Source organism: Oncorhynchus keta, chromosome 24, assembly GCF_023373465.1.
Source record: "Oncorhynchus keta strain PuntledgeMale-10-30-2019 chromosome 24, Oket_V2, whole genome shotgun sequence".
NCBI lineage: Eukaryota > Metazoa > Chordata > Actinopteri > Salmoniformes > Salmonidae > Oncorhynchus > Oncorhynchus keta.
This window is the reverse complement of record NC_068444.1, coordinates 32220284-32237460: the sequence shown is the minus strand read 5'-3', so window position 1 is coordinate 32237460 and position 17177 is coordinate 32220284. Positions and strand designations below refer to the sequence as shown.

The following is a 17177-nucleotide window of genomic DNA, read 5'->3' as shown; positions in this document are numbered from 1 at the left end:
TCTCTCTCTCTCTCTCTCTCTCTCTCTCTCTCTCTCTCTCTCTCTTGCTCTCTGTCTTCTATTTGTGCTTGGGGGATTGCTGCTAGATGGAGAGTTAATGAAGAAAGCTTGTTTCAGAGCAGACTGGTAAACTCTGACAACACATTTGCTCTGTGCTGCTGTTAATTATCACCAACACAATCCGCTTTGATGCCTGACTGATCCCAAACCACTGTATCAGTTTAAACATGCATATTTTGCACCACACTTCTAAACCTCTGTAAATCGACTGTATCTTTGTATGATTTGCATAAGCTACACAGTAGGGATCAGTGGCTGGTATTTGTTCTTTATGGGAGCTCCGACGCAGCTAAATCTTTTGCTTAAACACTTTCACTGAAACCTTCAAGCCCATCCAAATACATCCGTTTCTACTGCTGTTCTTCTGTATTGGTTCAATGTGTTCTTTCACCTGTGCCACAGGAGACTCAAATCCCAGGTGTGATATGAGTCCTACCAACACACCTGCATATGTGGTGTTAAAAAAAAAATCAAAGACATATGACGCTATTAACAATGTAATCATCTCGCATGGCTTCTGGTGCTGTAGGAGGATGATAATGCTAGCTATCAGGCAGATTTGTTATGTAATGTAATGAGATATCAGAGGGAGAGATAACAGCCCAACGCACTCAGCAGGGAAGCAGAAACACAAACACTCACTCACACATGCAGTACATGACATCACACCCAGTCCCAGCCTGGTTTCTGTTATACCAGAGAGAGAGCGAGAGAGACAGAGAGAGATGGAGAGAAGAAACACCGTGCCAATTGATTATGCTATATGCTGAATGACTCTCGAGTGTTGCTCACACAGAACAAACTGACTGAACTTTGAAGAGTGATAAATGAAAGACAGAGGGGAGGAGAGAGAGGCAGAGGAGAGAAAGGAAGAAAAGAGAGAGATGAGAGGAATGAAAATAGCAAGGTTGGGAAGGGGAGGAGGAAAGGTAGAAGGGAAAGGGAGAAGAGACGTGGAGGGAGAGAAGCATTTTTTAATGTTATTCTAGCTCTCCAATCGTCCTTTATATGTGTGTGTTTTGCAAAAAGCCACACATTTGTTCTTGAAATGACCTCCAGGCAGGCTAACTCCAGCTCATTGATTTCATCAGACTTATAGAGATATTGCCGTGGAGGCCGGAGTAGCAGGTTAGAGTAACACACCAGGGCCATTGTAGAAGTATTTACCCTGAGCACAAATCTAAATGAAAATCTTCGCAAACATTGGCTCTCGCTGACGGTAGACAAGCTCGGCTGGCCATTTGAGGGTCTCCCTCAGGGCGGTGACATCTCTGTTGCTTTAGTCACGATAGCATTCACTGCAGTCCCATTGGCACAGGCGTCATTTCAGCGTCTAGCGTTGATTTACATTTGGTTGAGTTGTCAACGAGTGTGAATTAAAAAGAAAAAAAATCATTTTGAAATGTCTCCCTGACGTTGATGACTATTTGCAAATCCAATCAGTTTTTCCATGTTGATTCAACGTCATCACATTGAATTGCTTTATTGAAATGATGTTGAAACCGCGTTGATTCAACCAGTCAGAGGCCTCCTGCCCTAAGGAGGAACAGGACTATGTGCCTCCTCAGATTTGTCCTGTTTAAAATAGTTTTAGTTGTTGTTGTTCCCAATGTCCCACTCTCATAACTAGCTACCAAGAAGACATTTCAGGGTATCAATGCATTTAGAGTATCTAGCTAGTCTAACTATCGTAGCTGGCATGTCTGCTGGCAAGTTTGGTCGACTTTAGAAAAGCAAGTACAGAAGTCTCACATTCCTTTCAATCTTTCACCAAGATTTTAGCAGAAGCAGAAGCAGAGAAGCATATCCAGATACTTTAAATAAACAACCACCAGGATACAGCTCAAGAGTTCATAGTATTAAGCATAATGCTTATGGCTCTAGATTGAAGGAAAAAGCTGTTTTCACGTGTTTGAAAAATGCTAAATTCTCCAACTTATGGTCGAGGGGGCCTAGCTTCCCTCCGGACCACCCCACAGCCATCCTCACATACTTTTTGTCCCCTCAGATCTCTGGGGTGAATGACGCCCCTGCAATCAGTCCCCCCCAGTGGGTTTGTTTGGTTCGTTGTGGTGCAGCTATAGACTCCCTGTACTGAAGTGTACACACGGCCAAAAACCCAAGACTAAAGATTCAGCCAAAGCTGCCAATCGGAATGAACCCATTGACCATTGACTTGTGAATGACATCATCTCTCCCTACCTGTCAGCAGTAGATATAGGTGAAACAAAGGATACAGATTGTTAAACAATGTGACCTAAGGGGGCATCATTCTTCCAAACTGTCAATGAACAGAAGTTAGCCACGAATAGACATGGAATAATCAATACAATCCATTTAGGATTGAACAGAATGTCTCTAATGTAGTAAATATAGATATGGAAGTACATATAAGTCCAAATCTGCAACCCAAATGTATTACCTACTGTATGTAGTGCACTACTTTCAACCAGGTTACTACATAGAGAATAAAGTGCTATTTGGGACACAGCCCAATGTCTTACATGTACTGTAGATCCATACCAATAAGATTCTGGTGAAAAGTAGTGCACAATAGGAAATAGGGTACCATGCTGGATATTTGTATCTCTCTTTGGCTTTCCACAGCTCAAACTGATTTCAGTGTGTTAGACATCGGGCCATAGCATTCCATTAGCTCTTTAGGTCAAGGCTTCAAGTCACTTAAAGCGTTTGTATGTCTGTATTATTAATGTGCCTTCCCACCTCAACACACATGTATGCACAGCAACACACTAGCTGACCTGTTCTGGGATGTATCTGGTCATAGTGAGGTCAGGGCTGTGTTGGGTTGTAACTTATTCATACTACTACTTAACTACTTAACAAATCAGTGTGTGTGTGTGTGTGTGTGTGTTGCTAGGCATTTAGAGGTGGGGAACGTAGGCCCACAGAGCATCCTGAAAGTATTCAGACCCCTTGACTTTGTCCACATTTTCCTACGTTACAGCCTTATTCTACAATTGATTAAATAAAAAATATCCTCAGCAATCTACACACAATAGCCCATAATCACACATTTTTGCAAATTTATAAAAACAAAAAAACAGAAATACCTTATTTACATAAGTATTCAGACCCTTTGCGATGCGACTCGAAATTGAGCTCAGGTGCATCCTGTTTCCATTTGATCAACCTTGAGCTGTTTCTAAAACTTGATTGGAGTCCATCTGTGGTAAATTCAATTGATTGGACATGATTTGGAAAGGTACACACCTGTCTATATAAGGTCCCACAATTGATAGTGCATGTTAGAGCAAAAATCAAGCCATGAAGTCAAAGGAATTGTCCGTAGAGCTCCGAGACAGAATTGTTTCGAGGCACAAATCTGGGGAATGGTACCAAAAAATGTATGCAGTATTGAAGGTCCCCAAGAACAGTGGCCTCCATCATTCTTAAATGAAAGAAGTTTGGATCCACCAAGACTCCTCCTAGAGCTTCACAAAATGAGCAATCGGGGGAGAAGGGCCTTGGTCAGGGAGGTGACCAAGAACCCGATGGTCACTCTGACAGAGCTCCAGAGTTCCTCTGTGGAGATGGGAGAACCTTCCAAAATGACAACTATCTCTGCAGCATTCCACCAATCAGGCCTTGATAGAGTGGTCAGACGGAAGCCACTCCTCAGTAAAAGGTACATGACAGCCCGCTTGGAGTTTGCCAAAACTGGTCTGATGAAACCAAGATTTAACTCTTTGGCCTGAATGCCAAGTGTCACATCTGGAGAAAACCGGGCACCATCCCTACAGTGAAGCATGGTGGTTGCAGCATCATGCTGCAGGGGTGTTTTTCAGTGGCAGGGACCGGCAGGATCGAGGCAAAGATGAACGAAGCAAAGTACAGAGACATCCTTGATGAAAACCTGCTCCAGAGCGCTCAGGACCTCAGACTGGGGCAAAGTTCACCTTCTAACAGGACAACGACCCTAAGCACACAGCCAAGACATCGCAGGAGTAGCTGCGGGACAAGTCTCTGAATATCCTTGAGTGGCCCAGCCAGAACCAGGACTTGAACCCAATCGAACATCTCTGAAGAGACCTGAAAATAGCTGTGCAGCAACGCTCCCCATCCAACCTGACACAGCTTGAGAGGATCTGCAGAGAAGAATGGGAGAAACTACCAAAATACAGGTGTGCCAAGCTTGTACCGTCATACCCCAGATGATTCGAGGCTGTAATTGCCTGCAAAGGTGTTTCAACAAAGGACTGAGTAAAGAGTCTGAATACTTATGTAAATGAGATATTTCAGTTTATCATTTTTTATAAATTAGTAAACATTTCTAAAAACCTGTTTTTGCTTTGTCATTATGTTTTTTTGTGTAGATTGATGAGGAAAAACAACTATTTATTACATTTTAGAATAAGGTTGTAACCAATATTTTTAAATATCAGTATCTGTTGCTGTGTGTACAGGCAGCCTGTATGAGGAGCTGATCCATCATCTATAATGATGGATCAAAGTTTCGCATGGCTGGACCCTCACACCCAACAATGTGTGTGCATGCATGCGCGTGTGCATGCATGCGTGGGTGGGTGTGCGTGTGTGCACACGCCTCGGTGATAACATGGTGTACAGAACACAGCTGACTTCTACATCTCCTCGTCTCTTTCATCTCTCCATTTCATCTCCCCCCTTTCTACTCCTCTAGTATTGGATCTGTACCTTCTTTGCCATCCTTTTAACCTGCAGCCCTTCTTCTCTCGTAATTCCTCCAACCTTCATTCTGCCTCACATTTCATCTCGTTTATACGCGTATAACCTTCAATCTTTACCTCCTTTTACCTAATCTAGTAGCGTAGTGTTCAGTCTACTGTTAGCTGTATTTTACTTGGAGTGTGTGGCATAACCTTTAGTAAGGGCTGATCAAATGTCCCGCATTCATTTCTACTTATGTGATCATATGAAGTGATCTGTACAATACCATGTCTTTATTTGATTGGCAAATGTGACATTTGAAAGAAAATATATAATATGTTCTGATGTTTCAGCTGTATTCTGTTGCTCTATCTGGCTCTCCTCTCTTGGTTTGATATGCTGTAAACTCTGTCCTCTCCACTACTTACTGTGCCTGGTTCCTTCTGTATTCTAGGTGAAAAGCATTGGCCCGTCCGCTCCCAAAGCCACCATGGTAGGAATGGCCGTTGTGTGTGGAATAGGTAAAGGTTGCTCCTAACCACTGATACACGGTCAGAGCTTATATCAACTTCCTAATAGTTAGGCTAGGATTTGGGCTAAGGTAATCTGATCCTATATCTGTGGTGAGCGGTGACTTTTACCTTGAGTGTTCTGTGTCTCTCCTTGACCTCTGTCTGACCTTTAACCTTTGACCTCTAGCTCCTGTCACTGTGTGTGGTGGATCATGTGTGACATCTGTTTGTGTACATTCGCTGCAGACCATCTAGATCAGTGTCGAGTCAATTGCAAAGATGAGGAGTTTATCTTGTCTTATTGAAATATCTCAAACATATTGTGAAACCTTTGAAAAAGCTAATTCCTTAATTAAAATCACCCACAGTGGATTTGCAAGGTCTATCAACCAAAGAGAAAATCTCAAGCACAACTAACCCATACTGGCACTTTCAGTGACCCCTAAAAATGTAAAAAATACTTTTTTTAAAGTACTATTAGTAGGCTATAAGATGATCTTAGTGGAAATGGAAATGAGAAAATCTCTTGATGATTTTCATTGCAGTTGACCTGACAAGTAAAGTGGTTTTCTATTCCATCGTGTTGTGCCTTAATAAGCCCAAGCTGTCCCATACTGTCCGTATTTTCCTAACCTACTGTACCATCAGGCCTGTGTCAAAACAGTGTTTTCTCTCAAATACATTAAGTGTGTTTGGTTTAGCTCACCCAGCGCACTGGATTGGTATTGTTGGCACTTTCGGGACTATCTAATTGGTTCCACTGAACCAAGCCGCAGCTTAAGTGTTTGAAGGGATAAAAATACTATTTATACCCAGGTCCTAGATACTGTACTATACCATGTATGTATGTATGTATGTATGTATGTATGTATGTATGTATGTATGTATGTATGTATGTATGTATGTATGTATGTATGTTTGTTTGTTTGTTTGTTTGTTTGTTTGTTTGTTTGTTTGTTTGTTTGTTTGTTTGTTTGTTTGTTTGTTTGTTTGTTTGTTTGTTTGTTTGTTCTATGCTCCTGGACTCTTTCAGTCCTCAGCATACCAAGAGGAGATCTCTAGAGGTATGGATAAAGGCAGCTTTGAATGATGTTACTTCTTATTACTTAAAGAAGACATCAGATAAATCTGTGCTTATCCTTGCTAGCAACACTACAACCCTTCTTCTGTCCTCACAACCAACAGTCTGAAGGACTACGAGGGAGCTGGTATGTAAAAAAGAATTTACACAGAGAGAGATATTACTTTATTATACTGAACAAAAATATAAATGCAACATGTAAAGTGTTGGTCCCATGTTTCATGAGCTGAAATAAAAGATCCCAGAAATGTTCCATACGCACAAAAAGTTTATTTCTCTCAAATTTTGTGCACAAATTTGTTTATATCCCTGTTTGTGCGCATTACTCCTTTGCCAAGATAATCCATCCACCTGACAGGTGTGGCATATCAAGAAGCTGATTAAACAGCATGATCATTACACAGGTGGACCTTATGCTGGGGACAATAAAAGGCTACTCTAAAATGTGCAATTTTGTCACACAACACAATGCCATAGATGTCTCAAGTTTTGAGGGAGCTTGCAATTGGCATGCTGACTGCAGGAATGTCCACCAGAACAGCCACCCAGACAGCTGATGAAACCGAGGGCTATTTCTGTCAAAATCCCTTTTTGTGGGGATAAACCCATTCTGATTAGCTGGACCTGGCTCCCAAGTGAGTGGCAGCCTATGCTGCGCCCCTGCCCAGTCATGTGAAATCCATTCATTAGGGTCTAATACATTCAATGATATGAATTGCAACTCAGTAACTTCGTATGCATGTTGCGTTTATATTTTCTGATCAGTATAGTTCTAACGGAACAGTTGGGGTGTGAAAATATGAGGATGAGGTATTTTTTTCCATTTACTGAATCCTGACATATTGTCTATTCTTCTTGGTCCCATGTGATTTGAGGAGGCCAAGACATAGTGGTGAACATCATTATCTTCTACGTTGTCTAGAGAGACTATGAGGTCTCTCAAGGTCTCTGTAAATGTCAGCGAAACGCTGGCCTCGGAGGTCTAGAACACAAGATTTTTTTTTTAAAGTATTATGTGACAACACAGGGTCACTCTGGTAGATTATTGTTCAGCGTCCATCATATTGCTAAATGAACACACATTTGTCACCAGAGATTGGCATTTATAGCAGCAAGTGAGCCTTAAATGCCTTTGGGTTATTGAGAGAGATGAGACACTGACAATGAAATGCTCGCTACCATTCTAAAACTGGCACTTACATTTCAGTTAATTAGCAGATGCTCTTAACCAGAGCGACTTACAGGAGCAATTAAGGTTCAGTACCTTGCATATTTTTTTCCTAGTCCGTCGGGGGATTCGAACCGGCAACCTTTCAGTTACTTGCCCAAAGCTCTTAACCGCTAGGCTACCTGCCACCTGTCATGTAAACATCTTCCCAGCCTGAAATAGTCCCCAATCTTTCTGACTGTAACGTCATGCTGTAAAATTTCTCCCAGTGTGAACATTTTACCATCAGGTTCTTGGTCACCTCCCTGACCAAGGCCCTTCTCCGCCAATTGCTCAGTTTGTGAAGCTCTAGGAAGAGTCTTGGTGGATCCAAACTTCTTTCATTTAAGAATGATGGAGGCCACTGTTCTTGGGGACCTTCAATGTTGCAGACACACCCTCTTCCCTCAGCCCTTAAATTAAGTGGATGCTTCTGATGACGTATCATGACGTATGATGAGTATACACTTGCTGGGAAAGAGGCGAGGGAGGAATGATTTTTAAATGGACCACCCTTGCCCGTAAATTCGTCACTCGTTCATCCTGCGATGATTGTGTTTTCAGCCACCGGTAGCTTGTGGGTGCTTTATATGTGCTACAGTCAATTATGATTGCATGTCTACTTACATTAAATATATAATATATTGTTATAAACTGGGTGGTTCGAGCCCTGAATGTTGATTGGCTGACAGCCGTGGGATATCAGACCGTATTCCATGGGTATGACAAAACATTTATTTTTACTGCTTTAATTACATTTGTAACCAGTTTATAAAAGCAATAAGGTACCTTAGGGGATTGTGGTATATGGCCAATATACCACAGCTAAGGGCTATATCCAGGTACTCCGCATTGCGTCATGCATAAGAACAGTCCTTAGCTGTGGTATACTGGCTATATACCACACCCCCTTGGGCCTTATTGCTTAAATATACACCTACTGTATGATAGCTAGAAAATTAATTAGCTAAATAACATTAGTCGGCCTATGTTAAAATGTTTTATTTCTACAATTTCCGAAGCTAACCAAACAAAAGCATCCTTACTTTTACGAGACGTGTTTGTGCATTAGTAGCACCATTTCTAACTTATTTACATTTGTTTTTTACTTACACTTGTATGCTGACTCCATCTTGACGTTGAGGTTTTAAGTTTTTGCAGACTTTTCTTAGCGGATGTACAATCATAGTGAATTGAATTATGTGGTGTTTCAGGCCCCGAAGTGAACACAATTGTACACTCGCAAACTCCATTAAAAACGAGGGCTGAGGCGCTTACGTTGCAAATTTCCCTTGCTTGGCTAATCGTTTGGACCGACGACAAATATGGCCGCGGAGATTCCCCCAAGGGAATGAGGGTATGTGGACGAGGGTGTATCTTGAATGAGTTTGAAACGCAGCCCGCATGTTTCTCTCACACCCTTCCTCGACCTTGAACAACTGCTCTGTGGGCACGCACATTTGTTTCACACATCTGCCAATCAATGGTGGCCAGGAGTATTGAAGCTTGTTGAGGCGTGAGGTCAGCATATAAACACCCAGACTCGCGCGTCAATGTCCCGAGGGTTGATGTGAGGAGAGATCTTTTGCGATTACAAAGACGTTGGCACTACGGGAGGGTGTGAGAGAAACATCCGCACAAGCTCAGCCATCCACATAAAGAGACGCACGTGCAATTATTGAACTGGAAACATTTTCACGCTGGGAGAAGTTTTACAGCATGACGTTACAATCACAACACAATCAGAACGATTGGGAACTATTTCACGCTGGGAGGATTTTTACAACATGACGTTACAATCACAACACAATCAGAACGATTGGGAACTATTTCACGCTGGGAGGATTTTTACATGACAACGGGCACTTCTTACTGTTATTCTGTCATGTCTTACTGGCATTCTAGAACAGGCTAATACTACTTGCCCTTCTATATCCTGTAGGCTACTGTATATGATTACCTCTTATGAACAAAATATGTTTGCCCCACTGACTTTAATTATCCCATCAGCTGGCATAGTCTTCTACCAGTTAATCTAGGTCAGGTTCTAAATGATTAGCCTATAGTCTATAAAAGTCTGGCTGTACATAAGTCTAACACCCAGAGACTTAGGCACACTGAGTCTAAAATGAGTTCTATAGGTCTACATTTGGAGGCAGCAGCATTAGATATAACTTCATAACCAGTATCGCTGGTCCCACAATTGGGTCAGAAATAAGCTGTTTCCACAGTTGGGATGAGAGGAAGGCAGAACGAGACAGAAGTTCCATCCATTGGTCAAATAAAGTCTCCCCGCCCGCCGTACTGAGTCAAGCTGGCAGTTAACATTTAGCGATTAAATGTTAACACTCTTTGTCAGTTGTTAAATGCCAAGTCCACAGTGGCTCTCAGCCCCATGGCGCGGCGAGGTGGAAAAGAGAGGGAGGAGAGGGGGCGAGAAGGGCAGGGTAGATGTGTTGGCAGTGTTTCGATGTCAACAAAGCCAATAGGATAGAGAGACCCCTGGTCTGACACCCTCTCGCACAGGCGCATGTACATACACACGTGTTTATTCAAATACTGAAAAATAAATGGAAGATGCATCTGTGAAAATGTCATTGCACATTATTTAGAACGAAAAGATCAGGCAGGGGTTGAGCAATTACACCAAATGTCATCCTATAATTTTCACTCATATTAAGTGAAATTGTATAGTCAGACAGTCAGGCAATTATGATACCCTTATGATAACCAAAATCATCCCAAAACTAAAATTTATATGTGAAAGGGTTCAAATTGCCTGAGAATGTGGAAGTTGTTGCATGACTGTGTTTCCGAACGGTCTTTTGTATTGGGAGGAAAGGAGAAGAGTTTGCGTACACCAACTCTGCTACACCCAGAGGGGCTCTGGAGGGGATGTTAGGGACCCATCTCTGGGTTGGGTGGAGGAGAGAGAGGGGATAGGGGATAGATACACAGCTGCTCACCCTCTGCTCACTGATGACCTTGTTTGTTTTCTGTTTTTCTCTTTTCAAAGGGAACACTGATGACTGAGGGTTGGAGTGTTCTCATTACTGAGGTTTGGAGTGTCCTCATTACTGACGGTTGGAGTGTTCTCATTACTGACGGTTGGAGTGTTCTCATTACTGAGGGTTGGAGTGTCCTCATTACTGAGGGTTGGAGTGTTCTCATTACTGAGGGTTGGAGTGTTCTCATTACTGAAGGTTGGAGTGTTCTCATTACTGAAGGTTGGAGTGTCCTCATTACTGAAGGTTGGCGTGTCCTCATTACTGAGGGTTGGAGTGTTCTCATTACTGAAGGTTGGCGTGTTCTCATTACTGAGGGTTGGAGTGTTCTCATTACTGAGGGTTGGAGTGTTCTCATTACTGGGGTTGGAGTGTTCTCATTACTGAAGGTTGGCGTGTCCTCATTACTGAAAGTTGGCGTGTCCTCATTACTGAGGGTTGGAGTGTTCTCATTACTGAGGTTTGGAGTGTTCTCATTACTGAAGGTTGGCGTGTCCTCATTACTGAAGGTTGGAGTGTTCACATTACTGAAGGTTGGCGTGTCCTCATTACTGAAGGTTGGCGTGTCCTCATTACTGAGGTTTGGAGTGTTCTCATTACTGAAGGTTGGCGTGTCCTCATTACTGAGGGTTGGAGTGTTCTCATTACTGAAGGTTGGCGTGTCCTCATTACTGAAGGTTGGAGTGTTCTCATTACTGAAGGTTGGCGTGTCCTCATTACTGAAGGTTGGCGTGTCCTCATTACTGAGGTTTGGAGTGTTCTCATTACTGAAGGTTGGCGTGTCCTCATTACTGAAGGTTGGCGTGTCCTCATTACTGAAGGTTGGCGTGTCCTCATTACTGAAGGTTGGCGTGTCCTCATTACTGAAGGTTGGCGTGTCCTCATTACTGAAGGTTGGAGTGTCCTCATTACTGAAGGTTGGAGTGTTCTCATTACTGAAGGTTGGCGTGTCCTCATTACTGAAGGTTGGCGTGTCCTCATTACTGAGGGTTGGAGTGTCCTCATTACTGAAGGTTGGTGTGTCCTCATTACTGAGGTTCTCACAGGATGTCATTAACATTAATGGGAAGTTTAGAAGGATTCTTAAGCCCTGAGCTTTAACAATGTGCTCAGATTGCCGCATCCAGTTTGAAGGAGAGTGATGCTAAGCTATTTATTGGTGGGCTATACATTACTAGGTGTTTATGCACCAATTGTGCCATATTAGTGCGGTTAGCATTAGTGTTAAGGTGTTAACTTACCACTTATCTTACATTCCCGGATGTCATGATTTGTGTGATAGGATAAGTTATGTCAGGATAGTGAGTAAGTGTTGAGCCATCTGGGTGTTAATATGCAGGCGCACATGTGCTGTATCAGGTGTGAAAATACTGATTAATATTAATATGATGCAATATGTGCCTACAGGAAGAGAAATGATGTCAAATACCTCACGGAACCACACAAGCCGGCATAAATCTGGGTTTATCATCTCATTTTGTTTGACTGGCAACAGACAAAGTGCACAGCTGCGTCATCAAGTTGCAGACAGACAAAATACCCATTTTATCAATTTAGATTGGAGACCTGGTTAACCTCTCAATCAGGAATAATAAATATACAGTGTAATTATATGCTCAGTCCCTGTGCTTATCTCCTTCTCTCCTTCTCATTCAGCTGGCAGAACCAATAACTGATACAGCTAATAGGCAGGCGTCTTTAAAATGACTCAAATCCAACAATATTTTGCCCGTCCCTCCTTTAAAGGGGCCAATGCAGCCATTTTTATCTCAATATCAAAACATTTCTGGGTAACAATGAAGTACCTTACTGTGATTGTTTTCAATTGGTAAAATTGAAGCTTCTTAGCAAGAGCAATTTCTCAAGCAAGGGTTTTGCTAGAACTGTCTGGGAGTGGAGAGAGGAAAACTGGAAACTGGCTGTTACTGACAGAGAGGTTTGGAACTCTCTTTCTTACCGGTCTATTAATGTCACCAGGCAGGCCAAACTCCCACTAAAACAGGCGGTCTTTTCAAACAGCCCTTTACACTAAAAGGGCATTATCAACAGCTTCACAATTTCACAGTATTATTCCTACCTCACAGTTTGGAAATAATCTAAAACCCAGAAGTCATGTTTTTGACTACACTGGGTCTTTTACCTAACCCCAAGCAAGCTACATTCATAAACAAATTGCTTGGTTACATTTAATTTACATTTTGGTAGTTGTAGGAACATTCTCCAACTGGTTTGACATTGGGAATGTTCTAAAAAAAAAAAAACGTTTTTCTGTTGTAATTTCAGTATTTCAGAAAAAAAGTTTCCTACAGGTTTCCTCATTGTTCTATTTAAAGTCGTTCTAAAATTGTTCCCGAGAATGTTATAACTTTCCATAAAAAAAACTTTATTAATCAATCAAATGTATTTATAAAGCCCTTTTTACATCAGCCGATGTCACAAAGTGCTGAACAGAAACCCAACCTAAATCCCCAAAAGCAAATCAAATCAAATCAAATGTATTCATATAGCCCTTCGTACATCAGCTGATATCTCAAAGTGCTGTACACAAACCCAGCCTAAAACCCCAAACAGCAAGCAATGCAGGGGTAGAAGCACGGTGGCTTGGAAAAACTCCCTCTCTAGGAAGAAACCTAGAGATGAACCAGGCTCTGAGGGGTGGCCAGTCCTCTTCTAGCTGGACTGGCCACCAGTGTAGGACTGGTGGCCAGTCCAGCCAGTCTTACACTGGTGGAAGAGATTATAACAGTATATGGCCAAGATGTTAAAAAGTTCATAGATGACCAGCAGGGTCAGATAATAATAATCACAGTGGTTGTAGAGGGTGCAACAAGTCAGCACCTCAGGAGTAAATGTCAGTTGGCTTTTCATAGCCGATCATTCAGAGTTAGAAACAACAGGTGTGGTAGAGAGATTCCAAAAACAGCAGGTCCGGGACAAGGTATCACATCCAGTGAACAGGTCAGGGTTCCATAGCAGCAGGCAGAACAGCTGAAACTGGAGCAGTAGCAGGACCAGGTGGACTGGGACAGCAAGGAGTTATCAGGCCAGGTAGTCCTGAGGCATGGTCCTAGGACTTAGGTCCTCCAAGAGAAAGAGAGAATTAGAGGGAGCATACTTAAATTAACACAGGACACCGGATAAGACAGGAGAAATACTCCAGATATAACAGACTGAACCTAGCCCCCTAACACATAAACTATTGCAGCATAAATACTGGGGTCAGGAGACACTGTGGTCCTGTCTGGCGATACCCTGAGACGGGGGCAAACAGGCAGGATATAACCCCACCCACTTTGCCAAAGCACAGCCCCCACACCACTAGAGGGATATCTTACTACCCGGAGACAAGGCCGAGTATAGCCCACGAAGATCTCCCACAGGGCACAAACCCGGGGGGTGGGGGAGACGCCAACACGGACAGAAAGATCACGTCAGTGACTCAACCCACTCAAATGACGCACCCCTCCTAGGGACGGCATGGAAGAGCACCAGTAAGCCAGTGACTCAGCCCCTGTAATAGGGTTAGAGGCAGAGAATCCCAGTGGAGAGAAGGGAACCGGCCAGGCAGAGACAGCAAGGGTGGTTCGTTGCCTTTCCATTCATCTTCACACCCCTGGGCCAGACTATACTCAATCATAGGACCTACTGAAGAGATGAGTCTTCAATAAAGCCTTAAAGGTTGAGACCGAGTCTGCGTCTCTCACATGGATAGGCAGACCATTCCATAAAAATGTTGCTCTTTAGGAAAAAGCCCTGCCTCCAGCTGTTTGCTTAGAAATTCTAGGGACAGTAAGGAGGCCTGCGTCTTGTGACATAGGTATGCACCGCAGGACCAAATCGGAAAGATAAGTAGGAGCAATCCCAAGTAATGCTTTGTAGGTTAGCAGTAAAACCTTGAAATCAACAGGAAGCCAGTATAGAGAGGCTAGCACTGGAGTAATATGATCACATTTTTTTGTTCTAGTCAAGATTCTAGCAACCATTTTAAGCACTAACGGAAGTTTATTTAGTGCTTTATCCGGGTAGCCAGAAAGTAGAGCATTGCAGTAGCCTAATCGAGAAGTGACAAAAGCATGGATTAATTTTCCTACATAATTGTTGGACAGAAAGTTTCAGATTTTTGCAATGTTACGAAGATGGACAAATCTGTCCTTGAAATATTCTTGATATGTTTGTCAAAAGAGAGATCAGGGTCCAGAGTAATGCGAGATCCATCACAGTTTTATTTCAGATGACTGTACAACCATCAAGATTAATTGTCATATCCAACAGAAGATCCATTTGTTTCTTGGGGCCTAGAACTAGCATCTCTGTTTTGAGTGTAAAAGTAAAACGTTTGCCGCCATCCACTTCATAATGTCTGAAACACAGGCTTCCAGGGAGGGCAATTTTGGGGCTTCACCCGTGTTTTGTCAAAATGTACAGCTGTGTATCGTCAGCATAGCAGTGAAAGTTAACATTATGTTTCCGAATGACATCACCAAAAGGTAAAATATATAGTGAAAACAAGTGGTCCTTAAACGGAACCTTGAGGAACACCGACATTTACAGTTGATTTGTCAGAGGACAAACCAACCACAGAGATAAACTGATACCTTTCCGACAGATAATATCTAAACCAGGCAAGAACTTGTCCGTGTAGACCAATTTGGGTTTCAAATCTCTCCAAAAGAATGTGCACAAGGACAGATGCAGAGCCTTGGTCTGACACCATTTAAAGGTAATTTACCACCTTCACAAGTGCAGTCTAGGTGCTATGATGGGGTCTAAAACCAGACGGAAGCATTTCGTATACATTGTTTGTCTTCGGGAAGGCAGTGAGTCGCAGCACAACAGCTTAATAAAATGGGATAGTCCAGGATTATCAGGAAAAAGATTAAGATCCACAATATTTATTCCACTGGACAAAACTAGGTCCAGAGTATGACTGTGGCAGTGAGTAGGTCCGGAAACATGTTGGACAAAATGTTGGAGTCCATGATGGCTCTGAAAGCCTTTTGGAGTGGGTCTGTGGACTTTTCCATGTGAATATTAAAGTCACCAAAGATTTGAATATTATCTGGTCTGATAGGAATTCAGGGAACTCAGTGAGGAACGCTGTATACGGCCCAGGAGGCCTGTAAACAGTAGCTATAAAAAGTGATTGAGTAGGCTACATGAATTTCATGACAAGAAGCTCAAAAGGCAAAATGCAATCTTTTTTTTGTTGTAAATTGAAATATGCTATCGTAATTGTTAGCAACACCTCTGCGGGATGCGCGGGAATATGGTCACTAGTGTAACCAGGAGGAGAGGCCTCATTTAGCACTGGGCTTAAGCCATGTTTCAGTCAGCCCAATCACATCAAGATTATTATCAGTGATTAGTTCATTGACTATAACTGCCTTGGAAGTGAGGGATCTAACATTAAGTAGCCCTATTTTGAGATGTGAGACATCAAAATCTCTTTCAATAATGAAAGGAATGGAGGAGGTCTTTATTCCAAATCAAATCAAATTTTATTTGTCACATACACATGGTTAGCAGATGTTAATGCGAGTGTAGCGAAATACTTGTGCTTCTAGTTCCGACAATGCAGTAATAACCAACAAGTAATCTAACTAACAATTCCAAAACTACTGTCTTATACACAGTGTAAGGGGATAAAGAATATGTACATAAGGATATATGAATGAGTGATGGTACAGAGCAGCATAGGCAAGATACAGTAGATGGTATCGAGTACTATTGAGATTGCTAAGGCAAACACCACCATGTTAAGTTTTGCCCAACCTAGATCGAGGCGCAGACACTCCTCTGCATTCCAGGCTTGGTCCTGTTCGTGGGTAAGTAATATTCAGAGAACATTCTAATAATGTTATTAAAAACAAACATTCCTTTCTTAGAATCATGAGAACACTTTCCATTAAAACCACAAGAAAACTTTAGTAATAATGTTATTTAAAAAAATATAAATTCCGTTCTCAGCATCAACAAAACCCTCTCTATCCTAAGTGTGTTCAGGTGTGTTGGCCGCGCCCACTAATTGGCCACACCTGATCTTAATGAGTGCTTGTTTCCTTTGAAATGGGGTCTGTTTGAATATACTCAAATGAACAGCTTTGTATGTGTAAAAAAAACATGGCGCGCTGGCTCCATCCTGGTGGCGCAGTGGACTAATTCCATGGATAGAGAACAGAAGAATATAGGTTTGAATCCCAAAGATGCCTTGTCACAATAAAACATAAATGTGTTTGCATGATTAATGCCTGAGGAAATACATGTTCATGGTTCCTATCTGTGCTTGGAAAAAGCTAGCAGTGGTATTACGTCCTATTGAAACATTCAGTGAAGGAAGTTATTCAAAAGAACATCATTTCCATTCTCAGAGCCTTTAGAAAACTCTCCTAGGAAAACATTCAAGGAACCAGACAAACACGTTCTCTGAACCTCCCTGCCACCTAAAAATAAGTGTTCCCAGAACAGGCTAAATGTTCACTTCTGTCCTCAGAATGTAAAAAAAAAAGAATCAATTTTACTGGTATGACTTTGTTCCCACAACCAATGTGAAACCAAAAAATATAAGTTTCCACAACTTTCAAGGAACCAATGTGCTTGCTGTGGTGTGTGTGTTTAACACAACTAATTGGTCCCCCGATTACAGCGGGATCATTGAACTGGTC

At 42.2% G+C, this 17177-nt stretch overlaps 1 protein-coding gene across 5 annotated transcripts in view; it reads left to right on the top strand.

Moving 5' to 3' along the window:
• Positions 1-17177, top strand: part of LOC118357734 (protein shisa-6-like) — a 68271-nt gene that overhangs the window by 39348 nt on the left and 11746 nt on the right. For 3 of the 5 annotated variants that reach the window (XM_052478156.1, XM_052478155.1, XM_052478154.1), the window contains exon 5: positions 5165-5203. The exons of the other annotated variants lie outside the window; for them this stretch is intronic. In XM_052478156.1, the coding sequence (XP_052334116.1) occupies positions 5165-5203 (39 nt within the window). The remainder of the gene's footprint in view (positions 1-5164; positions 5204-17177) is intronic. 5 annotated transcript variants of the gene reach the window in all.